Consider the following 25,592-nt stretch of genomic DNA (forward strand, 5'->3'; position numbering starts at 1 on the left):
TACAATAAGTTAAATATGGTAAAATAAATGTATTTTACAACAATATCAATATGCTTTGAGGTAAACTGTGCGGAATTTACAAACGATACCAACACTATTTGACACTTTATAAGTAATATACAAAATAGGGTCAGTCCATGACATACTTTCATTATTGAAAACGCCTCAAAATTTAACTGTGTGACTCTTTGGATAACTTTATCATTCATTGATATTTTTAAATGTTCAGAAATGTTGGAATGAATATGTAATGTTCTATTGTAAAAATATATTAGATTGGACGGTTCAGTATTCAAAGACGATATATTACTATTAAACCAGTATTACACCTTGGTCAATTTATCGTTCAAACCATTATTAATTAATGAATAATTATCTGTTGAGTAAAGAATGTTAGTATCGTCGGCAAACAATATAAACTTCAATTTACTAAAGCAATTGAGAAGATCATTTATATATATATATATATATATATATATAAAGGTTTTCATCATGTACTCATTATAGTAAATCGCAAAAAATGATGAACCAGAATGAAAGACCAGTCTGTAATCGTTGTTAATCTTTGATGTTACTGTAACAATCATTTGTTAAAATATCAAAGAGAAAACAATTACATAGCGCAAGAAGTATACAGCATAATCATTAACATATTCTTTCGAAAAAAGGACGTTATTATATCATATTGGATAATTTCAACTGTGTATAGAGGCAACTAAAATTTATCAAGAGAATAGACATCCTCTCTTTCATTTAGTTCACATAAAAAACAATATAATGTGACTCGTTATATGCCCATATTAGAGTAGAGCTGGAGCAGAGAGGTATACGCACTAAAATAATGGTAATATAGTGTGACATGTATTACAGTGATACCTTGATAAAATACAACTTGTAGCCACAAGCAAACGCGAGCATGTGTGAGGAGAGGGAAACCAAATAACACCAACCATAATACAGCTTCAGATTATTAAGAACTTTGAACTCAGCTCTCATTTTCAGGTTAAGACCATCAAGGCCGTAGAGCCTGATCACCACGTTACCATTCTCACGATCAGCACTCGCTACATACACCCTGTCCTGCTCATCCACGGCAGCAAACAGGCAGACATCGTCGTCTAGAGCTTGTAGAGATTCACCAGCATTCCCATTCCTGTCATAGACCGTCAACACGTTTGGATTGTCGTAAAAACATGAGCTCGTGACAATCAAACCCGACCTGGTAGCAGATACCTGCCTCGTCGTGTTGTGTTTCGTTGGAACAGTGTGTTTGAGAGTAGACCCAGTTGGATCATAGATATAGACTTGCTGATCATTGTTAGCGATGAGGATTTCATCTGATTGACTTCTGTTTAGTGTGATATTGGCATTCATGAATTTCACGTGGATGGTTGCTTTCCTGAATCCATTGGGAGAATATATGTGCGCTTCAAAGACACCCTTCGATATGCATAACGACCTGTCTTGTTGAAACAAAATATCACAACACACCATGTTACTTGGTATGTTTGCATACTGCTCCTGTTTACCAGCTGAATCAATGATATCTATACCATTTTCATCACTATATCCGATAGCTACACTGTCATCAGAGTACGGGGTCATACCCGACATCCGTCCCCGTAGACCAACACACCGAATGACTTCCAATTTAGGAACTGATTCTGTGATTCTCCCGATGCCCAGATGAGGCTTGGACGTCTTCTTCTGTGCTTTCTTCGTAATGGCTGCAGCAGAAGCGTGACCAGTAGTTGGTTCTGAGATGCTCCCGAGGTCGAGACGAGTATCATCTGCAGGCTTGTACCTCTTCTCCTGTGCTTTCTTCGTAATGACTGCAGCAGAAGTGTGATCAGTAGTTGATTCTGAGATGCTCCCGAGGTCAAGACGATTATAATATGCAGGCTTGAACCTCTTCTCCTGTGCTTTCTTCGTAATGACTGCTGAAGAAGTGCGATCAGTAGCCTTCTTCAGCATGGCATCCAGCTCCTCACAGAGCAAGGTATGAGCTGTCAAACTGTCTGTCTCAAGATGACCCAGTCTGTCATTATCTACCAGTGTTATTGAACTACAAATACTCTTGATTCTCTTTCGATCGTTGGATTTCAATACGTTAAGGTCGTCATCGAAACTCCGCTTTATTGCATTGATGCGCTCGATGAGATTCCGATGATTTTCTTCAAGCTTTTTGGCCTTGTTGCTGTACGCTTGACCGACATCGTCCAGTAATCTCTGCACGGCAGTGTATACTTCATGGCGTTGTACTTCCACATTCTGAATGTTCTTCTCCAGTTCCGATTTCTTAGTGGCGCAACGCTGGACAAGTTCGTTCACCTAAACAAAACGAATAAGAGAGAAATAAAAAAGAACATTTTGTAGAATGAGATGTAGTATGCCAAATACATGGAGCTTGATTGAAAATTGAAAACCGGATTTTGCTTGCGCCTAATGTTTTACAAAACTCAGAATTATTTGAATTACGACCCTCCATCTCATATTGTACGAGGACAGGGGAATTGAATACTTTGTTTTTTCTGCTTTCTTAAAAGGCAATCCAATCAAATAATTTAATTTGTATGAATGCAGTACATCAGATAAACATAAATAGTAATACATGTATTATTATTATAATAATGATAATAATCATCGTCATGATTAAAACAATAATAGCCCTAAATGATGATAAGACATATTATTAATAGTAGTCATTTTAGAATTTCGAATGGCGACACTGTTTTTTTTAGAATCTCTTTTTAATGGCTATAATGCGAAATTAATGATGTCAAACGTTTATTTTTCTTCCGGCAAGGACGTGCGCTTCTGGCGCCTAAGTTACCCCTAAGTGACTTGGTAACATTGTTGAAGGTTGATGAAAAAATTGCTTATTTTGTGTATAAAATGTTACTTACTATAAACAGTGATTAACATTAAATTCTCCCAACCAGTTTTGAATTTTTCCAACCGTTTTTCCATGAAAAAAGACATAAAACAGGCAAAAAAAAAATCTGTCTAAACTTAAATGTCTGGAATGGAATGTAGAGCCATTTCATTGCTTGGTGAAGATTTTCATTCACCTTAAATGTAATTAAATTGTAATAATATAGTTGGGAGAATTAAGGAATCGATCAGATCAGTTTTTCCCAACTTGTACCATGAATAATGATCCGTTTTGACTCAAATTTTCAGATTATCTTTAATTGGACATTTAGCATTGAAGTCACTACCTTAGCACCACTATCTCTCATCTGAACAATGTTACCAAGTCCCTTTAAGTGAAACCACGTTTACCTTAAGCCGTAACTCCTGCTCGAAATCAGCCTGATTCTTGATTTTGTGATTTTTATGACCGACGATCACGCACTTGAGACAGACGAGGACCTTACAATCTTCACAAAACATATCGTTGTTCTCTTGTTTGTGGATGCAGCAGTTCTCGGAATCATGACCAACGCTGACCTTCCTGTTGATGATATCCTGTAGGGATACAATCTCGTGACCTTCAAAGTGTGACTGCTCATGGCTGCAGTCGCAATTAGTGCACATATAGAAATTACACGTTTTACAAAATGAGACAGTATCTCGCTGAAACTTGCATGCAGTGCATTTTGGACGCATCTCAAGGGCAGCATCCACCCCTCCACACTTGGCGTGATAATCGTCTACGAGTCCGTTGACCGTCACATTGGTGAGGAAATCATCGACACGGTTCGCAGACAACTTGGTGATCTTCCTGCAGAGAGGACAGATCATGTGATCGAGATCCTGGTGGGAAAGGTCATAGTTCTTGAGACATTTCCGACAGAAGGTGTGACCGCATGAAGTCAGGATCGTTGCCCCGTCGAAGATATCAAGACATAGTGGACACGTCAGGTTCTCTGGAGAGCTTAAAGCATTCTCTTCCTCAATCTTCTCAGCCATTGTTACAAATGACGGATTTTTAGCTCATTACAAAAACGAGCTAATTTTACGCATATATCCAATGTCCAATAATGCTTACAGTGTGATCAGCTAATGTGTAATAAAGCCAACAGTCAATTCAATCAAGCACAAACAAAATGGAGTGCAGTAGTAGCTTGTACCATGGACCTTCTATAATTGTACCAGTATCTTGATTGTACGTATTAACACATGCGACCTAACTGCATGTAGTTCTGGACCAAATTCTCACGTTAATTAGGAATATGTAACTTTGATCAAAAGTACTGAGTCTCTATTCAAGTGTCTACATCAATACAGATGTGATCACAATGCTAAGCACGAGATTGCCTGTGAAAATAATACAGTTTGTGCATCCTATAAATAGAACTGGGCTTTCCCACAAAGAGTGCGCGCGCAGCTATGAAGCACCTTTGAACTTAAAGTCGATATTCATCCTTTTTATCTGTAGAAGGCGACTTTTTATTTTTTAGTTGTGGATATATTGTGTTGGAGATCCACTAGGTAAAAGAGCAAGACATTTTTTTGCTGTTATCATTTTTTGGGAAGGGTAAAAGATGGTAACCACACATTTCACCCCTTCTTTCTACTACTCTTCCTAATCTCCTTTCATTTCTCTCATTTTCTTCCCTTTTCACTGTCAAAATTTCTCTTAACTTGTATACGTATGGAATCGTACGAGGCTACACTTATTACAATGCAACATTAGCCTGAACAAACATTTCACCACTTCCTCTCTTATAAAATAATTTAGGCTCATAACCCTAATAATGTGAATCGTGTCTGTCTCAAGAGCTGATAATGAGAAAATAATTATCAAACATAATATGTAGGCCATATTGCACGGATATATGATTCATTTGAAATAATAATGTATCCAAATTAATCATAAAAGTTCTGTGTGTGAAACTGCATTTTAAGATAACAAACATTTTCTTTGTAAAGTGAATGGGTTGTTTTGGACCAGCAAAATAGCAGAAAAAGCCTGAAACAGTGCTGGAATCATAATGTGTCCGATGGTTTTAACTGGTAGTGTTTTTCAGCAAGATTGATATCATTGTGTTATCATTTTAATGGTTCCAAAAGCTCACAAAAGGCCTACATAATTTGGCCTAAACAATTACTCCTATATACAATGTTGGTCATAAAGGTGGAATATTTTGTTATCTCAATTCATGGAATGATTTTGACGATGATTTATTCCTAATAGATCTAGATAAAAGTACACATTCTGATATGTTATTGAACAATAATTTGCGAGTGTTTGTTTTGCGTGACTGCTAAAGCTACTATGTTTATCAACTAGGGGACCTACGTCCTTAAGTAATAACTGACAGTAATACGGATTAATGCCTCACAAAAGGGCACTAATATAGCTAATAGACACAGCTTTGATCCTGAGGCCTCACAGTTACGAGGCCAATACTATGCAACTGAATCATGACTGTACGCAGTGGGGGCAAGGGTATGGGCACCTGCCACAAATAAATATAAAAATAAAGAATTAATCATCAATAATTCATTGCATTTTACCCCGGCCCCCTAAAGAAAAAATTCCTCTGTGCAGCTATGCATTATGGTTCAAGGCATGGCCACACGTATTTCCCTTTCAGCTCATTCATGTCTCGCCTTGGAACAATCGTTTTAGAATTTGGGAAATATCGTCCAACTTTGTAAAGATATTTCTAAATTTCATTGAAGTTGGTCAGAAACACGTCCACGTACAAGCCGAGCTGAACCAAAACCTCGACATTTCATTTCCTCTGCATGTTAAATGAGGTGAAAGTGTATTAATTTCTCTTTTAGGCCATGTCTATATAACCTTTTCTCCAAAGTTTGGCTTTAATGATACTTTGAGTGCATTTATTCATAAACGCTTCACCAAGCAACAGATTTTGGTATACGTAACATTGTGTCATCAAATAGCATAATTATATCTTATAATTCATAAAAAGCAAGGAATAATATTTAGAAAGCTTATTGATTGTTCACAATAATTGTTTGATTCCGAGTTTCATTTCTTTATCGCACGCACTGTATATGTGAAGCATTGGAACACTCTTAGACAATTATTGAATGAATTACCAAACATTTTGTACAAAGCAGTACAATTTGCTAAATTTTAGTCGAAAACGTGTGTTTCGCTTCACTGGTAATCATATCCGGACCAAGAATCGACATTTAATTGTGTCACCATGCTCGATTAAAGTGATAACGAATTATAGATTTCATATTATTACGCCATTTTTACGAGTCTCTGTCTTTGGTGTCATATCACAAACGGCCCTTTATAAGACGTCGTTATTGTTCCATCGCTCTCTCTCTCTCTCTCTTATTCGCTCTCTCTTTCTACTCCCAACTCTCTCTCTAAGTCTTTCAAGATCACCTTTCCCCTTTTTTCTGTCCCTCTCCCTCTCTCTTTCTCTCTCTCTTTTCCCGTCTCTCTCAGTCTCCCTAGATCACTTATCTCCCTTCCTCTCTCTCTCTCTCTCTTTCTATATTCCCTCTCCCTCTCTCTCTCTCTCTCTCTGTTTCGCTGGAACACTTTCTTCCCTTCACAGACTCTCTCTCTCTCTCTCTCTCTCTCTCTCTCTGTATTTACTTCTATCATCTTCATAACCCTCTCTTAACTTTTCCCTGTCCCAGTCACCCGATCTGTTATTAATTATTATCACATAAGATGATTCTGAATAAAAACTCAACCTAAAACTCTACAATTTGATGAAATAAAACTTTTTTCCCCCGTGAAATTCTCTTTCTTTTTCTCGTTCATTTTTTAAAGAAATATATATTTACATTTCTTAATAAAAGTAAATAGCTGATATAATGGTCAGCTACGATGATGTTCTACCTGTTGTTTTACCTGCTGTGTTAAAACAATAAACAGACAACCCCACAGCAGCACAAAATTTACATCGGTAACAGTTAATAATTGACTATACAACCATATAATAACAAACATTCATGTACAGGTAGAGGAGAACACTTTCATGATCAATGTTAAAGAAAAAGTGGAAAGAAAGAAGAACAAGAAGGACATCGAAATAATGTAATATATACAATTTATTCTCAATTACCTAAATATGGGGTTAAATGTGCATTTTTTGTTATGCTTTGGGGGTCTTTATCAAATATTTTCTTGTCTATTATTTCATAAGAAAAGGAATTCAAACCTCAAATAAATAAGGATAAGATCACCCATATCTGCCAGAGATGCAATCAGGCATGAAACCTTGATAGTAGAGATCCCTCTGAATGCTTGCCACACAATAAACACTGGCTTTCAGAATGTTCTTCTCTTGGATCACTATTATCCGGGATACGTATAAATCCAATTAACGATTGTATGATATCCTGAAATGGGACACGTTGTTCATAGGGCGTACTAAACACATTGCACATACTAAACAGAAGGACATTTGGGGTGCTTATCAAAATGAAAAGGTGCACTCAATCATCAGAGGTGAAAAGGGGTATTTATTTAAAGGAAAAGATGCACTTTTCAAAGTGGGAAAGTGGAGAAGGAAAATGGAAAGTAAATAAAAGAACTAGTCTAATTCTGAGATCGATTAGAGAAAAAAAGATTGTGAGGAGGAGGATATAATCTGGAAAATTGGGGTTTCTATGCCTGTAAAGACCGAATAAAGAAACGGAAATGGAGGGAAAAAGAGAAAGATTGACATGGGGGGGGGGGGGAGATGATCCTTCATCTGAGAGTGCATCGTGTATTTTGCATTTTGTTACTTGTTCGTGGCGTAGCGTCTTAGCGGCATAGAGTATGAGATAACATGACATGCTTTAGAAACATGGCGAGAGATTTTACAGCGTAAAGACTGGAAATATGATCAAAGCTGGTAAGGATCAAATATTTGCCAAATTCTACGTCACCTTGCTTTGAGAGATTTCTTTTATAACCACAATAACGATTAACAAATAGAGTCAGTAGTTTTTATGCTTAGAAAATGTGAGATTCTTGTGATTGAATTTGGATAGGCTTACAGTAATAACACAGGATACTTATTTTACAGAATGATGTCAATATCACATAAGACAAGTTTAATCCAGACTTTCCACAAATATATCCAGTATATGTCAACAATACTGTGTTTATACAAAGAAAAATGAACATGTTGGTGTAATATATAGCCTACATTTACAGCGTATACTACTTTTTAAACTATTTTCTAAGTTAAGAGAAAAAGAGAATAAAGAGGAAAATTCTAAATACGAACTTTGATAAGTAAATGGGCAATCCAACCCTTGTAAAAAGTTTTAATTGTAGAAAAGACCAGAACAACTTGATAACTACACAGGTTTTTTCACCACCTCTCTCTTCACCGTTCTTCCTTTATCTCTTTCTCTACCTCTTTCTCTGTCAACCACCAAAGGAATTTTGTAGTGTCAATCAACAATACCGTATACGAAATGATGTACATTTAACTATATAACTATATAACTATTTTCCAATAAAACTTTAAAAAAACACGTGACGAAAGTACGAAATACGAAATTTTAGATTGTGTATATCAAAATACAAACACAAATTAAAGACCTGGGGTGTTTCACAAAGAACTTAAGTTGAAATTATCCCTAAGTTGGACTTAACAATTATAGAAAGGCGTTAGTATCTTTGAAAATATTTTGTAAAAGTTTTTTTTAAGGCATAAAATGTTGATTCAAATCAATCATATTTATAATTGTGAGGGAGATTTTATGTTCTTGATGTAGAATTTATGAAAAGTCTAAACAACTTCAATTTTTGCTTTTGAATATTTGTTTAAGGGCTACAAATGGCGCTCCATAATGTTTAAATCCAACTTAGAGTTAAGTTGGACTTAGGTTCTTTGTGAAACACCCCCCCCCCCCATGAGTGTGTATCGAAATATTGCCCCTTTTTACCCATAAGAATTGACTTTCTCTTTTCACCAAAAACAAAAACATAAAGTAACAACATATTCGATCAAGATGCGGTTATCACACCCCTCCCCCTGTTCCAAAAAAAAAAAGGAAAAGAATATCAGATTTATAAAGGGGGGGGGGGGGAGAGAAGATTGTTCCCGAAGCTAAATCGTTTATGCATGGACTTTCATCGATGTCATCTACTTTATATCATCTGGGTGTCATTTCTTTATGATGGGCATTCAATGTAATAGCTTTCCAGACAGGGTGCAAACTGAATACAAAGGAATTTTCAATGGGATGCAGTACTTTCTACACCATGGTCTTGTAAGGCTTTACAAGAAATTGGATTTGATGAATTAATCAAGTTCAATATAGCATAATTACGAAGAGTAAAATAATATTATAGAATGAATATAAAACAATAATACCAATGACTTGATAGGATGACCCATTGAAGCTTAAAAGCTTCTTCATAATGGGGTCCTAATAACGAAGTCAGTATTAATTGTTACTACATTTAGATATTAAAAAATGATCACAGTAAAAATTTAAAAACATAATACCAAACAAAATAACCTTTTAAATACTGTACTTTGATAATAACCACATGAGGGATATAACACTAATAAAACATGTGATCAATATTTTATCAATTTTCAAGTTAAATATTATATGATATCACATTATCACTTGCTCAAATTGCTTGCGTCTTAAGAGGTAGGTACCTTTCAAATTCAACTTCGAAGTTGGTAAAGTTTTGAATTGCTTCTAAGTAGCATTCATTTTTAAGGATAAAATTGTAGGAAAAGGGATAAGGGAATATTGATACCAGACGTTTAAAAAGAACTTTTTTGCTCTAAAGTACAAAATATTCAGTCAGTATGTGCTTTGTCACACACACAAACAACTGGGCCCCATCTTACAAAGACTTACAATTGATCCAAATCAATTGTAAGTTTGCAGTCTCCTATCCGTTAGGTACATAGCAGGGGTGATAGTGAGCACTAAAAAAAAAATAGGTTTTTTGTTTTCCCCTCATCCACGCCCCCCTTGAGTAAAAAAAAGAGAAGAGGATTCGCGGGGAAAAAAATGGCATCTAACAACATTCCCCCCTTTTGAGTAAGAAAATTGGGGAAAAAATAGGGCAAAATAGGGAAGATTAGAGAAAATAACGGGGAAATCGGTAAAATCAGGATAAAAGAGGGAAGAAGAAAAAAAATCGGGAAAAAATCGGGGAAAAAAACACGAAAACAATCGGGTTTTTATTAGGCCTGGTACATAGTTGCGATTGATATGAACTCTGTGTAAGACGGTGCCCTGGACTATAAATCAAAGATTATAGTAACGAATACTGATCTACTAAAGGTTTTCATCTTGTACTCATTAAAGTAAATCGCAAAACGAGGACCAAAACGAAAAACTTTCAACAGTGTGTCTGTAGTCGTTGTTATTCTTTGAATTTGCAGTAGCAATCATCTGTTTAAATTTCAAAGAGAAACAATTATACAACGAAAGAAGTATATAGTTTATGTAAAATTTACGTATTACATATTATTTCGAACGAGGGACGTTATTATATCATGTTGGATAATTTCAACTGTGTAAAGAGGCAACTACAATTTATTGAGAGAATGGAAATCTTCTGGTTCGTTTAGTTATCACATAAGAAATGATAGAATATGACACATTACAGACCCATATTAGAGTAGAGCTGGAACAGAGAGGTAAACACACGAGCAATAGTGGTAATAGAGTGTGACATGGATTACAGTGATACCTTGATAAAATACAACTTCGTGCCACAAGCAAACACGAGCAAATCTGGGGAGAGGGAAACCAAGTAACACCAACCACCGTTAAGCGTCAGATTAAGTACATTGAACTCAACTCTCTCCTTCAGGTTCAGACCATCAAGGTCATAGAGCCTGATCACCACGTTATCATTCTCACGATAAAAACTCGCTACATACACCCTGTCCTGCTCATCCACGGCAGCATACAGGGAGACATCGTCGTCTAGAGCTTGTAGAGACTTACCAGCATTCCCATCCCTGTCATAGACTGTCACCACGCGTGGATTGCTGGTACATGAGCTCGTGACAATCAAACCCGACCTGGTAGAAGACACCTGCCTCACCGTGTTGTGTTTTGTTGGAATAGTGTGTTTGAGAGTGGATCCAGTCGGGTCATAGATATAGACTTGCTTGTCAGTGTTAGAGATGAGGATTTCATCTGATGGACTTCTGTTTAGTTTGAGATGATACATATTGCCTTTAATTCGGATGGTTGATTTCCTGGATCCATTGGGAGAATATACGTGTGCTTCAGTGCTACTCGTCGATATACATATCGACCTGTCTTGTTGAAACACAAGATCATGAGACCTTATGTTACTTGGTATGTTTGCATACTGCTCTTGATTACCAGCTGAATCAATGATAGCTATACCATGTGTATTACCATATCCGATAGCTACACTGTCATCAGAGTACGGGGTCATACCCCACATCGGTCTCCATAGATCAACACACTGAATGACTTGCAATTTGGGAACTGATTCTGTGATGCTCCCGAGGTCAAGACGAGTATCATCTGCAGGCTTGAACCTCTTCTCCTGTGCTTTCTTTGTAATGGCTGCCGCAGAAGTGTGATCAGTAGCCTCCTTTAGCATGGCATCCAGCTCCTCACAGAGCAAGGTATGAGCAGACAGACTGTGTGTCTCAAGACGACCCAGTCTGTCATTATCTACCAGTGCTATTGAACTAGACATACTCTTATTCCTCTTTCGATCGTTGGATTTCAAGACGTTGAGGTCGTCATCGAAACTCCGCTTTACTGCATTGATGCTCTCGATGAGATTACGATGATTTTCTTCAAGCTTTTTTGCCTTGATGCTGTAGGCTTGACTGATATCGTCCAGGAGTCTCTGCACGGCAGTGTATACTTCATGGCGTTGTACTTCCACATTCTGAATGTTCTTCTCCAGTTCTGATTTTTTAGTGGCACAACGCTGAACTAGGTCGTTCACCTGATAGAGAAATGAATAATAGAGAAATGAAAAGAACATGTTGTAGATTGAGCTGTATGCCAATTACATGGAACCTGATTTTGTGCGCGTCTTATGTTTCACAAAAAATTGAACCACGACCCTTCATCATGTATCATACAAAAAGTAATCCAACCAAATAAGTACATTTCTATAAATGCATTAAAGGGATCCGGTAACTTTGTCTCAGATTCTGAAACAAAATTCTGGATTTAGCTCATGATGCAATGATAATTATAAACCTTTAGGTCAGTCAGGAACCCCATGACTTTTACAAGCCGATCGCCTGTCTGATTATCAAGATATTTATGATTGGAATTACAAATTTTGAAAACCGTTCGCCTGACGGTTTTCATAACACTACAGTCTATTGGGGAGAACGAATATGGTAAAACCGGTCACTCAAAGATTTTTACTTTTTTGAGGCACTTCTTGATCATTTTGAAGCGGATTTTTTTAGGGCTTTAATATTACACCATATCACAGACACTGATAACACGTAGGGCCATGTATCTCAGATTTAACATTGTTAAACGATCCCTTTAATATCATATACACGTACAGAGCTAGTAAAAGTATTATTATAATCAGCATCGCCATCATAATCATAAACAAAGACAAATATATCTATTTTGTTATTTTGTGGCAAAGTACAGATAACAATTGCTATGGGCCCTTTTGCACAAATACTAAATAATGGTTCATTTATTCCAATGATTTTTTTATCTCATTGATTTTCGAGGATTAAATTTTTAATTTCCTAAAAAAGGGTAACTACGAAGTTATCAGGGTAATTTGGGCAGGTTGCCTTTTCACCCATTAAAAGGTAAACCACAAAATGGAGGAGGAAACGAAGAGACAGAGAGATTGAGAGAAACAGAAAAACAGGGAGAGAAGAAAGAATTGGGCCTATATGTATTGAGTGCTCCGTTTTTATGAAGCCTTAGCTTTAAGGGGCATCCTATTCATTTTTGTTGTTGAATGTTTATATTACATGCTTTATATAATTCATTTTAAATGGTTGGAAAAAATGGACTGAACTGAACTGAATTAAAATTGAGATGATGTTACTAAACACTCTGGATTTTTTCCAAGAATATTAAACTAATGTGCTCTATGAAATATAGCTAAGCTTACGAACTTCAATTAGCCCCCCCCCCCCCCCCGCCTCAGCGACAAGCGACGAGGCCATTGCTTTGTCACTGAACCATGACTGTACGCAGCGGAAGCTAGGGTAGGGGGCAGTTTACATAAATTTAAAAAAACACAGAAAATGCAATAAATTTTCAATAATTATTGCATTTTACCCCGGTCCCCAACATAAACAAATTCTCTGGACGGCCATGCATTATGGCTCAAGGCATGGGCACACAGAAGATTTGTTTATGTTGGGAACCGGGGTAAAGTGCAATAAATTATTAAAAATTAATTGCATTTTCTGTTTTTTTTTTAATTATGGAAACTGCCCCCTACCCTAGCCCCCGCTGCGTACAGTCATGGTTAAGTGACAAGGCATTGGCCTCGTAACTGTGAGGCCCCAGGATCAAAACCGTGTCGATGTGCTATATTAGTGCCCTTTTGTGGGGCATTAATCCTCATTACTGTCATTTATGACTTAAGGGCGTAGGTCCCCTAGTTCATAAGCATAGTAGCATACACATGCTTTAGCAGTCACGCAAAACACACATTGGCAAATTATTATTCAATAAAATCTGAGAATGTATACTATCATCTACATCTATTATTTTTAAATTATTTTAAAAATAATTCCATGAATTGGGGTAAAACAAACATATTCCACCTTAATGAGCGACAGTGTAGTAGACAAGGCTTGTACAATGATAAGACTCATTCCAACTATTAAAATGAGAGGAAGCCTAGTGATCGCGAGGACAATAAAGTAGAAACCGTATTTTAGAGCACTTTAAAAGCTTTTTTATTCTGTAATATTATCAAATGTTATTGTGCTAAATTGTCTAGCGCGTCGGTGGTAACTTTGCCTGCTCCGATCCCCGTTTATGGGGCCTTGGCGTAGAGCGTTCTGTAATTGTGTTGCTAGAGCAGAATACTAAACATTCTTATACATCATAGCTAGTTTATGCCATTTCATCGATTGTTCCTTTCTCTTACGAGGAGCTACATTTAGGGAGTCGACATGGATTACTGAAAACATATATGTTTTAATCTATTCAGAACTATTAAAAACTAATCGATATACGGCGAAATTAATTTAGCTGCCACCTTGAGAATTTTATTTTTACTAGCCTCTCCGATTTGATGCTTCTGGAAGAAAAGGTACATCTATTAATGTACGATGAAGCGTAGCGACAGAGAGAGAATTTTAGAATTTGGAATGGTGGCACTTTCTTAGAACCTCTTTTTAATGGTATACTGCAACATTAACGGTGTCAAACCTTTTTTTTAGGCAAGAGTGCGCCCCTCCCCGCTTCTGGCGCCTATGGTACCCTAAATGAAACCAAGATTACCTTAATCCGTAACTCCTGCTCGAAATCAGCCTGATTCTTGATTTTGTGATTTTGATGACCGACGATCACGCACTTGAAACAGACGTGGACCTTACATTCCTCACAAAACATATCTTTGTTCTCTTGTTTGTGGATGGAGCACTTCTCAGATAAATGACCAATGCTGACCTTCCCGTTGATGATATCCTGTATGGATACAATCTCATGACCTTCAAAGAGTGATGTCAGCTGCTTATGGCTGCAGTCGCAATTAGTGCACATATAGAAATTACACGTTTTACAGAATGAGACAGCATCTTCATGAAACTTGCATGCAGTGCATTTTGGACGCATCTCAAGGACAGCGTTCATCCCTCCACACTTGGCATGGTAATTGTCTACGAGTCCGTTGACCGTCACATTGGTGAGGAAATCATCGACACGGTTCGCAGTCAACTTGGTGGTATTCCTGCAGAGAGGACAGATCATGTGATCAAGGTCCTGGTGGGACAGGTCATAGTTCTTGAGACATTTCCGACAGAAGGTGTGACCGCATGAAGTCAGGATTGTTGCCTCGTCAAAGATATCAAGACATAGTGGACACGTCAGGTTCTCTGGAGAGCTTGGAGCTTTCTCTTCCTCAATCTTCTCAGCCATTGGTACAAATGTCGGATTGTTGGCTTATTACAAAAACTAGCTCATTTTACGCATATATCCAATGTCCAATAAAGCTTACAGTTTGATCAGTTAATGTGTAATAAAAGCCAGCAGTCAATTCATGCAAGCACAAACAAAATTAAGTGAAGTAGTAGATTGTACCATCATGGACCTACTATAATTGTACCGATATCTTGTTTGTACGAAACAAGTATGTCCGAACTGTATGCAGTTCTGTTCCAATTTCTCATGTTGAATACAAATGTGTAACTTTGATCAAAAGTACTGGGTCTCTGTTCAAGTGTATACAGCAATACAAATATGATCACAATGCTAAACTCACACGAGATTGCCTGTGAAAAAAATACAGTTTGTGCATCCTATTAATAGAATTGGGTTTTCCCACATAGAATGCGCGCGCAGCCGCTATGAAGCACCTGTTGAACTTAATGTCGATATTCATCCTTTTTTATCTATAGAGGGCGACTTTTTAGTTTTTAGTTGTGGATATATTGTGTTGGAGATCCACTTTAGTAGAATCCTAGGTAAAATAGCAAGACATTTTATTTGCTTTTATCATTTTTTGGGAAGGGTAAATGATGGTAACCACACTTCTATTTCACCCCTTCTTTCTCCTTCCATTTCTCCCCTTCTCTTCCCTTTTCACTGGCAACATTCCTCTTAACTTGTTTACGTATGGAATCCTTTCAGGCTACACCTATTACAATATAAGATTCGCCTGAAAAAAACATTTCACCACTTCCTATCTTATAAAAAAGTCATAATTTAGGCTCATAACCATGATAATGTGAATCGTGTCTGTCTCAAGAGCTGATAATGAGAAAATAATATCAAATAGAATATGTATTAAAGCCATATTGCAAGAAAATATGATTCTTTGAAATAATAATGTATTAAAAGTAATCTTAAGAGTTCTGTTTCAGAAACTGCTTTTTAAAGTGTATGAGTTACTTTGGACCAGCAAAGTAGCAGAAATGTCAGAAACAGTGCTGGAATCATTCTGTGTCCAATGATTTTCACTGGTTGTGTTTTTTCAGCAAGATTTACATTATAGTGTTATAATATCATTTTAATGATCCCAAAATTTCACGAAAGGGCTACACAATTTGGCCTAAACAATGACTCCTATATACTACACAGTCAACATTTCCCGATAACTTCATAGACAGTTATCAATCGATTCTGGACAGTTTCTCTCGTACATGTCATGCAGTTAAATTTAAATGACCAGGGGGTGTTTCACAAAGATCCTAAATTGACCTTATCTCTAAGTTGGAATTTTATCGAAAGCCATTAGTATCCTTGCAAATATTTTGTAAAAGTTATTTTAAAAGGCACAAAATGTTGATTCAAATCATTTATATTTTCTATCATCATGGGAGATTTCACGTTCTTGATGTGGAATTCATGAAAAGTCTAAAATACTTGAATTTTTGCTTTTGAATATATTTCAAAATAAGGCTACAAATGGCTCTCCATAATACTTAAGCCCAACTTACAGTTACGTTCGACTTCGAATCTTTGTGAAACACCCCACCCCCCAGCACTCATCTTTATTTGTAGTGGTTTAAAAGATTTAGCCGCTCTGTAGATTATTTCAGGTATTCAATAAGATGACGGTAATGTTCTGTAATATCTGTTAATTAGGTGCTAATCAACATAAGTGTTTATGAACCTATATTTGATTTGCACAGGGTACTGGTGGGAGCAATATGTCTCCTGTATTTCTGCGACTTTAGGTATGTTTTTATTCATTTGTATTGGTGTTTAAATAAAGGGGCAACACCAGGTTATTTTGTTAGGGGGGGGGGCGAATGGGCGCGCAACGCAGGGGGTGTCTGAGGGGTGATGTTCCCCCTCCGAAGTTGATTTTGTTTGTTTTTAATTGATGCATAAATATCTCGATTTAGTGCATACTTTTTGCCAAATTAAAAAGAAAACAGTCTTAAGTTCAACTAACAGGAACAAGAACGCAGGGGGTGTTTGAGGGGGGAGGGGGATGTGCACTATTCAGAAGTTGAAGTTCTTTTTCTCAAATTAATGCATAAATGGCTCGCTTTGGTGCATACTTTTTGCCAAATTAAAAATAAAACAGTCTTGAGTTTAACTAACAGGGAAAAAGAACGCAGTGGTTGTCTGAGAGGGGATGTGCCCCCCTCCGCTCCCCTCCGAAGTTGAAGATTTTGTCTAAATTGATGCATAAATGGCTCGCTTTGGTGCATACTTTTTCCTAATTAAAAATAAAACAGTCCTGAGTTTAACTAACAGGAAAATGAACGCAGGGGGGTGTCTGAGGGGGGATGTGCCCCCCTCAGAAGTGGGAGATTAATACAAAAAAAGATGCATAAATGGCTCGCTTTGGTGCATCCTTTTTGCCATTTCATTTTTTTAAAGTGAGGTGTTTAGTCAAAACATATTCTTTCACATGATTGGTAATAAAAGCTTCCATTTCTTTTTTTGAGAGGGGGGTGTTTAGTCAAAACATATTCGTTCACATGATTGGTAATAAGAATTCCATTTCATTTTTTGAGGGGGGGGGGGGTGTTTAGTCAAAACATATCCTTTCACATGATTGGTAATAAGAGCTTCCATTTTAATTTTTGAGAGGGGGGGGGGTTGTCAAAACATATTCTTTAACATGATTGGTAATAGGAGATTCCATTTCATTTTTTGAGACGGGGGCATTAAGTCAAAACATATTCTTTCACATGATTGGTAATAAGAGCTTCCATTTCAATTTTTGAGAGAGGGGGGGGGGGGTAGTCAAAACATATTCTTTAACGTGATTGGTAATAAGAGATTCTATTTCATTTTTTGAGTCGGGGGTATTTAGTCAAAACATATTATATCACATGATTGGTAAGAGCTTCCTGATTTCATTTTTTGAGAGGGGGTGTTTCCAAAACTGGTCTATACCTTTAATTATGTTTGATGTGCAGGATGTACATCCTGTTTCAAAAGGAAATGGTGTGTTAAGTTAGTTTATTTTATCCCCATGTATTATGTGGCATAAAGAAATATATATTGAATTGTATAAATTGTACTGTGTTGTATTGTATTGTATTGTGTAGTTGTATGTATAACTCAATGGTGTAGGTGGGGCATTATATGATCTGATTGATCGATATATAAACAAAAGATTGGTTAATGCTTTTGATATATATATATATGGGTTCGTATTTATGACTTTGTGTTTTGATATAAATAATGGAAATGTATTTGTTGACTAATGACTGGGCAGTGTAACCGGTAAAGTGTAAATCTTACCGGTTCAGCGTCAATTTAACCTTGAATATCATGTATAAAATAGAAATAGACTATATACAACAGACAGGCTGTGTTGCACATTATCAAGTAATAGGGAAGTTTAATATTTGAGGTGTCGATCATACATTGCTAGACAAATTAAAAAAAATGCTATTTTTCTATTTCATTTGAAATAGTTTGAAACCAGTGCAAAGCAATGGTGTATTTTGTATTCATGACATTTATGACTATATGTTTGGCTATATGCTATTCATGTATATTGATGTATTTCCCGTTTCTGTTTGATGTATTTCCTGTTTCTGTTTGTTGATCACATTCAGTCACACCTAAACTGTACTATACGCGTGCAGATCTTCCCTCCAACCAGACTTAGAGGCAGAGCTTACTATAGGTCATGGAAAGAGAGAAACGTACGAGTCGTTACCTGCGAAAAAAAAGTGTATTTATTTACGCTTTGTGTACAGCTTAACATGTTTAATACACTTGTTTCTTTTTTCTCTCCTTCTTCTTCACCTCTCTTTTTTTCTAGCAAGTAAGTGTGCCAATGATTATAACCATACTGATTCGTTAACCCATTGCTTACTGGAACCTGGTGGTCTCTGTGTTAAGTCTATGGGAATCAGATAATGCAGTAGTCAAGGGGTTAACTGGAGCGACTGATGTGAACACAGATTGTTTATGTAAAATTGTATATAGAAAAAAAGAAAGAAATTAAAATGTTCAGTTCATTTTCTTTCCTCCATACTTTTACAGACTTAACTCAGTTATTAATTTGTTGTGGCTGTACTGCTTTTATACAAATAACTCTCACACACCGTTGGTCAAGTGTCAAAAGCTAATCAAGGAATTTTCCTTTTATTTTAAGGCGTGGGTCGAATGTCTGTGTTATTAAAACAGAACTTCATGTACGCTCGCTGAAGGATCAATTGATTAATTGATTGATTTATTGATTTATTATTATTATTATTATTATTATTATTATTATTATTATTATTATTATTATTATTATTATCTATTTTATTTTATTTCATTTTATTTATTTTATTATTATTATTTTTTTTTTTTTTTTTTTTTTTTGGGGGGGGGGGGGGGGAGTTTGTGAGTATATCTGACTACAGTGGTCAATTTCGAAAAGGTAAATGTATGCATTGAAGAAGCATTCAACACAATTTCCTTTCTTAAAACAACTGCCCTTGACCAACACCAAATTATCTTTCACTCCTTTCTTAAACAATGATTCTGATTTTGAGATCGAGGAAAAATTGGAAAGAGAGAGAGAGAGAGAGACGGATAGATGCAGTAGAGGTGTACCCTCACATGAGGTATGTATGTGCAGACAAGATGGAGAGAATATGGAGGAGAAAGTAGATCAGAAAGAGAGAGAAAAGGAAGGGTACATCAGAGTGATGGATTTGGGAAAGACTAGTATAGGAGACGGACAAGGAGACAAAGAGAGATGGAAAATAAGTAGATGGGAGGCAGTGTATTTAAAGGAAAACAACAAACATACATGGAGAACAAACAAAACAAAAACAAAGAAGCTTTCAACACAATATCTTCATCCCTTTGAAGCAGCACTTACACTGGAAGAAGAAAGAGAGGGAAAGTGAAGAAAAGAAAGCAGAACTAGGAATAGAAAGGCAGCTTGTAGCGGCTGGGAAGAAAAGGCAAAACATGGATAAATCATCAGACCATGTAATCTCTCATCCCATGATGATATATTCAAACATTGTGTTAAGTTGAAAGGTACCCATTTTTAAAATAATGAATATTAAAGATCAGTGAATTTTTTTCTCGCAAAAACTGATTGAAAAGAAGAAAGTTGAGATATTTTTGAAGTTGCAATCAATCAACACAAATTGGCAACTCTGTAACGTATCTTGCGTTTTAATTGCTTTTATTACTATACTTGTAAGAGTAAAGCACGGTAACCACTATTCCTCCTTTATCTCCTTCCGTTTCTCTCTTTCTCTTCCTGTTTCTCTGTCCACCACCAAAGGAATTTCCAGTGTCAATCAACAATACCGTATGCATGCAACGAAACAATGTACATTTAGTTTACAGCTTATACATAGTAACTATAACTGTTTTAAAAAGACTAAACAAATGGGGAAGATACAACATATGGAATTTAAGACAAGTGTATGAGGTACTTTAAAATACTGTGTACAAACACAGGATAGCGACCTGGAGTGTGTATCGAATTAGTCGCCCCAATTTACCCATGAGAACTGACTTTCTTTCTTCAACAAAAACATAACGGAACAACATTTTGCATCGACATGCGGTTAGGCAACACTCCCCTCCCCTCTTCGAAAAAAGGAAAAGAGTAACAGATTCATTTATTTAAAAAGAGAAGGGGGGGGGGGTGTTCCTAAAGCTAGATCGTTTATGCATGCATTTTCTTTGATGTCATCCACTTACAAACATATATACATTGGGTGCTTTTTTAATGATGGGGAAACATTACAATAATGTTTTCTCCAGTTTCATCCCTGGGTTTGCCATGCATGTCTACTAGCATAACCAGAGGTATGTATTTAATATTATCATCACATCTACAATATATATAATATAATCCTATCTTTCTCCATTCTCTATCTACCGTTATAAAATGCAAATGAAGACATTCCAAATTCCACGTCAAAAATTGATAATCTGTATAGATTCAATTGAATTGAATCGAATTTAACTAAAGGAATCGAATTAAAGCGGTAACTATTTTGAAAAAGACAATTTACATGAAATATTCGAAGTGAAGTCACCAATTATAACAGAATTGTTATACAACTTTACAAGATATCACAATACTCTTACATTCTTTAGTACAGTATTTACACCACGGCCATGTAAGGATTTAAAATAAATTGGATTTGATGAACTAGTCAAGTTCAATGTAGCATAACTACGAAGTGTAAAATGATATTTTGAAATGAAAACAAAACAATTATACCAAAAACTTGACAGGATGACTAATAAAACCTAAAAAGCCTATTTATAATGGGGTCGTAAAAACAAGGTCAGTATTAATATTTTTGTCACTCATTTGAATATAAAAAATAATCAAAATAAAAGTTAAGAAACATAATACCAAACAAAATAAACTTTTAAATACTTGAGAATAACAACATAAGGTGAAAAAACACGAATAAGAAGTTAATCAATATTTTATAAATATTCGTGTTAAAAATAATATGATATCTTATTACTTGCTCTTATTGCTTGCGTCTGAAGTGGAAGCACTTCTTGAATTGAACCTCAAAGTTTATAACGTTTTGAATTGCTTTTAAGTAGCATTACATTTTGTTACGATAAAATAGTAGGACAGGGGATAAGGGAATATTGATTCCAGACGTTCAAAAAATACCTTTTTGCTCTAAAAATAGAAAAATATTCAGTCAGTATGTGCTTTGTCACACACACAAACAACTGGACAATAAATCAGAGATTATATCAACGAATACTGATCTACTAAAGGTTTTCATCTGGTACTCATTAGAGTAAATCGCACAAACGATGAGCCAAGACGATAAAGTTTCAACAGTGTGTCTGTAGTCGTTGTTATTCTTTGATTTTGCGATAACAATCATCTGTTAAAACTTTGAAGAGAAAACAATTACACAAGGAAAGAAATATATAGTTAATGTATATTTTACGTATTACATATTATTTCGAAAGAGAAACGTTATTATTATATTGAATAATGTCAACTGTATAGAAGAAACTAAGATCTGTACAGAGGAAACTAAGATCTATCGAGAGAATGGACATCTCCTCATTCGTTTAGATCACATAATAAACATTAAAATATGACACTTGATAGGTCCATTTTAGAGTAGAGCTGGAGCAGAGAGGTATACATAACACTAATAATGGTAATAGAGTGTACAAATACTAATAATAATAATAGTGGCTACTTGTAAAGCGCACAGGTCCACCTTTCGGTGCTGACATGAATTACAGTGTGAATTACAGTGTGACATGAATTACAGTGTGACATGGATTACAGTGATACCTTGATAAAATACAACTCCTTGTCACAAGCAAACGCGAGCATGTCTGGAGAGAGGGAAACCAAGTAACACCAAGTATAACGAAGCTTCAGATTAAGTACATTGAACTCAACTCTCTCTTTCAGGTTCAAACCATCCAGGTCATAGAGCCTGAACACCACGTTTTCATTCTTACTATCAACACTCGCTACATACACTATGTCCTGCTCATCCACGGCAGCAAACATGCAGACATGGTCTGGAGCTCGTACAGACTCACCAGCATTCCCATCTCTGTCATAGACCGTCACCACGCTTGGATTGATGTTACATGAGCTCGTGACGATCAAACCCGACCTGGTAGAAGATACCTGCCTTGTCGCGTTGTGTTCTGTTGGAACAGTGTGTTTGAGAGTAGATCCAGTCGGGTCATATATATATAGGCTTGTTTATCAGTGTTAGAGATGAGGATTTCATCTGATGGACTTCTGTTTAGTCTGAGAGAATAGATATAATTGCCTTTCATGTGGATGGTTGATTTCCTGGATCCATTGGGAGAATATCTGCGTGCTTTACTGGCACCCGTCGTTATGCATAACGACCTATCATTTTGAAACACAAGATCATAACACATCATGTTACTTGGTATGTTTGCAAACCGTTCTTGTTTACCAGCTGAATCAATGATATCTATACCATGTTTATCCAAATACCCGATAGCTACACTATCGCCAGAGTACGGGGTCATACCTGACATCCTTTCCCGTAGATCTACACACAGAATGACTTGCAGATTAGGAACTGATTCTGAGATGCTCCCGAGGTCCAGACGAGTATCATCTGCAGGCTTGAACCTCTCCTCCTGTGCTTTCTTCGTAATGGCTGCCGCAGAAGTGTGATCAGTAGCCTCCTTCAGCATTGCATCCAGCTCCTCACAGAGCAAGGTATGAGCAGACAGACTGTCTGTCTCAAGACGACCCAGTCTGTCATTAGCTACCAGTGTTACTGAACTATAAATACTCTTGATCCTCGTTCGATCGTTTGATTTCAAGACGTTGAGGTCGTCATCGAAACTCCGCTTTACTGCATTGATGCGCTCGATGAGATTTCGATGATTTTCTTCAAGCTCTTTGGCCTTGATGCTGTAGGCTTGACTGACATCGTCCAGTAGTTTCTGCATGGCAGTGTATACTTCATGGCGTTGTACTTCCACATTTTGAATGTTCTTCTCCAGTTCTGATTTCTTACTGGCACAACGCTCGACTAGTTCGTTCACCTAAAAAAAAGGAATAAGAGAGAAATGAAGAAAAAAATGGTAGAATGAGATGTATGCCATTTTAATTTTTAATTCCATTTCTATGAATGCAGTAATATAAGATAAACAGAAATATCAATGGTGTTATTATAATAATGATATTAATCATCGTAATAAATTCAAAATAATGATAATGAGAAGAATAATGATAGTACTACCTATTTTATCAATAATGGTGATAATGATGACGATGATGATGATTTATATTTTTTATTAACAATGTTACTATTATCATAATTACTATTCTTCTTTTTATTATTATTATTGTTATTACTATTGATGAAAAAATAAATAATTTTATATTCATCGTCATCATAATCACAGACAAAGACAAATATTTCTGTATTGTTATAGCTACATCAGATTAATACACAATACATTATATCATAGCTAGGTCATGCTATTTCCTCGATCTTTTCTTTCTCTTACGCCGGGAGCTACATTGAGGAAGTTATCATGGATTAATGAAAACATGAAATCACTGTATGTTGCATTTTTAAATCTGTTTAGTATTATACCCTGCTTCAAAAATTTGTTGGCTTTTGATTGGTTGAGAGCTCGTCACATGACCAAAAATATTTGACCTATTTTTAGAAAGTACTATATGAGAGTACTATTTTGGTTTACTATTTGGGAGTTGGAAAAAAAATGTGAATTTTTTTTTGAATTGAATCAATTTTTTTTCTTCAAATCTTAATTTAATGAAAATAAAACAATTTAAATCTTTTTAGATAAAACTTGACATTTTTTGTAAAAAAAAAATTTTCGAAATTTTTTTCTTCCCAAAAATGTTTTTTTTTTTTTTTTTTTTTAATAAATTTTTGATGCAGGATATAAAACAAATATACCATGCCTTCTATTCGAGGTACTGGTTAAACTATGGGCCTCGGTGACTCCAAAAGTACCATTTGCTTCGGGCTGCGCCCCTCAGCAAATAGTACTATTGGAGTCACCTCTTGCGCATAGTTTTAACCAGAACCTCTCAAGGCAGTGTATATTTGTATACTATTCAAACTAGTCGATATACAGAGAATTATGTCTTGTAAGGGAGGGGGGGGGGGGTGGACATTAATGTAGCTGCCACCTTGATAGGGAAAAATCATTAGCCTCCTCGCTTTGATGCTTTTGAGGAAAAAGGGTACATTTACTAATGTACGAGGGAGCGCAGCGATCGAGAGAGAATTTGAATTTGGAATGGTGACACTTCGTATTTTAGAACCTCTTTTTAATGGTTATACTTCAAAATTAACGATGTCAAACGTTTTCTTCCGGCAAGGGTGCGCCCCCCCCCCTCCCCGCTTCTGGCGCATATCGTACCCGCTACCCGCTTATGGTACCTTAAGTGAAACCAAGTTTACCTTAAGCTGTAACTCTTGCTCGAAATCAGCCTGATTCTTGATTTTGTGATTTTGATGACCGACGATCACGCACTTGAAACAAACGTGGACCTTACAATCCTCACAAAACATATCTTTGTTCTCTTGTTTGTGGATGCAGCACTTCTCAGAAAGATGACCAATGGTGACCTTTCCGTTGATGATATCCTGTAAGGATACAATCTCATGACCTTCAAAGAGTGATGTCAGCTGGTTATGGCTGTAGTCGCAATTAGTGCACATATATAAATTACACGTTTTACAGAATGAGACAGCATCTTCATGAAACCTGCAAGCAGTGCATCTTGGACACAGCTCAAGGACAGCATTCATCTCTCCACACTTGGCGTGGTAATCGTCTACGAGTCCTTTGACCGCCATATCGGTGAGGAAATCATCAACACGGTTCGCAGTCAGCTTGGTGATATTCCGGCAGAGAGGACAGATCATGTGATCGAGACCCTGGTGGGACAGATCATAGTTCTTGAGACATTTCCGACAGAAGGTGTGACCACATAAAGTCAGGATTGTTGCCTCGTCGAAGATATCAAGACATAGTGGACACGTCAGGTTCTCTGGAGGGCTTGGAGCTTTCTCTTCCTCAGTCTTCTCAGCCAT

The 25,592-nt window shown here is 36.4% G+C and overlaps 3 protein-coding genes across 3 annotated transcripts; all 3 read right to left on the reverse strand.

The window, feature by feature from the left end:
• Positions 1-864: 864 nt before the first annotated feature.
• Positions 865-3,915, reverse strand: LOC105439089 (E3 ubiquitin-protein ligase TRIM33-like). Its single transcript, XM_030993684.1, has 2 exons — positions 3,286-3,915; positions 865-2,331 (listed from the first exon to the last, which is right to left on the reverse strand). The coding sequence occupies exons 1-2, from the start codon at positions 3,913-3,915 to the stop codon at positions 865-867; spliced, it is 2,097 nt and encodes a 698-aa protein (XP_030849544.1).
• Positions 3,916-10,600: 6,685 nt separating this feature from the next.
• Positions 10,601-15,003, reverse strand: LOC115927601 (E3 ubiquitin-protein ligase TRIM71-like). Its single transcript, XM_030993685.1, has 2 exons — positions 14,368-15,003; positions 10,601-11,863 (listed from the first exon to the last, which is right to left on the reverse strand). The coding sequence occupies exons 1-2, from the start codon at positions 15,001-15,003 to the stop codon at positions 10,601-10,603; spliced, it is 1,899 nt and encodes a 632-aa protein (XP_030849545.1).
• A 7,291-nt stretch (positions 15,004-22,294) lies between these two features.
• Positions 22,295-25,592, reverse strand: LOC115927602 (probable E3 ubiquitin-protein ligase MID2). Its single transcript, XM_030993686.1, has 3 exons — positions 24,957-25,592; positions 22,980-23,559; positions 22,295-22,674 (listed from the first exon to the last, which is right to left on the reverse strand). The coding sequence occupies exons 1-3, from the start codon at positions 25,590-25,592 to the stop codon at positions 22,295-22,297; spliced, it is 1,596 nt and encodes a 531-aa protein (XP_030849546.1).

Source organism: Strongylocentrotus purpuratus, unplaced genomic scaffold, assembly GCF_000002235.5.
Source record: "Strongylocentrotus purpuratus isolate Spur 01 unplaced genomic scaffold, Spur_5.0 spur5_scaffold_20, whole genome shotgun sequence".
Lineage (NCBI taxonomy): Eukaryota > Metazoa > Echinodermata > Echinoidea > Camarodonta > Strongylocentrotidae > Strongylocentrotus > Strongylocentrotus purpuratus.

Bases quoted from the DNA above. Each gene is read 5' to 3' on its own strand.
- LOC105439089 (XM_030993684.1), bottom strand. From the start codon at position 3,915: ATGGCTGAGAAGATTGAGGAAGAGAATGCTTTAAGCTCTCCAGAGAAC. The intron at 2,332-3,285 runs GTAAACGTGGTT...CGTTTTGTTTAG, and splicing joins AGCAGGAGTTACGGCTTAAG to GTGAACGAACTTGTCCAGCG.
- LOC115927601 (XM_030993685.1), bottom strand. From the start codon at position 15,003: ATGGCTGAGAAGATTGAGGAAGAGAAAGCTCCAAGCTCTCCAGAGAAC. The intron at 11,864-14,367 runs GTAATCTTGGTT...TTTCTCTATCAG, and splicing joins AGCAGGAGTTACGGATTAAG to GTGAACGACCTAGTTCAGCG.
- LOC115927602 (XM_030993686.1), bottom strand. From the start codon at position 25,592: ATGGCTGAGAAGACTGAGGAAGAGAAAGCTCCAAGCCCTCCAGAGAAC. The intron at 23,560-24,956 runs GTAAACTTGGTT...CCTTTTTTTTAG, and splicing joins AGCAAGAGTTACAGCTTAAG to GTGAACGAACTAGTCGAGCG. The intron at 22,675-22,979 runs GTATAGATATCA...CTGTTCCAACAG, and splicing joins CGGGTATTTGGATAAACATG to AACACAACGCGACAAGGCAG.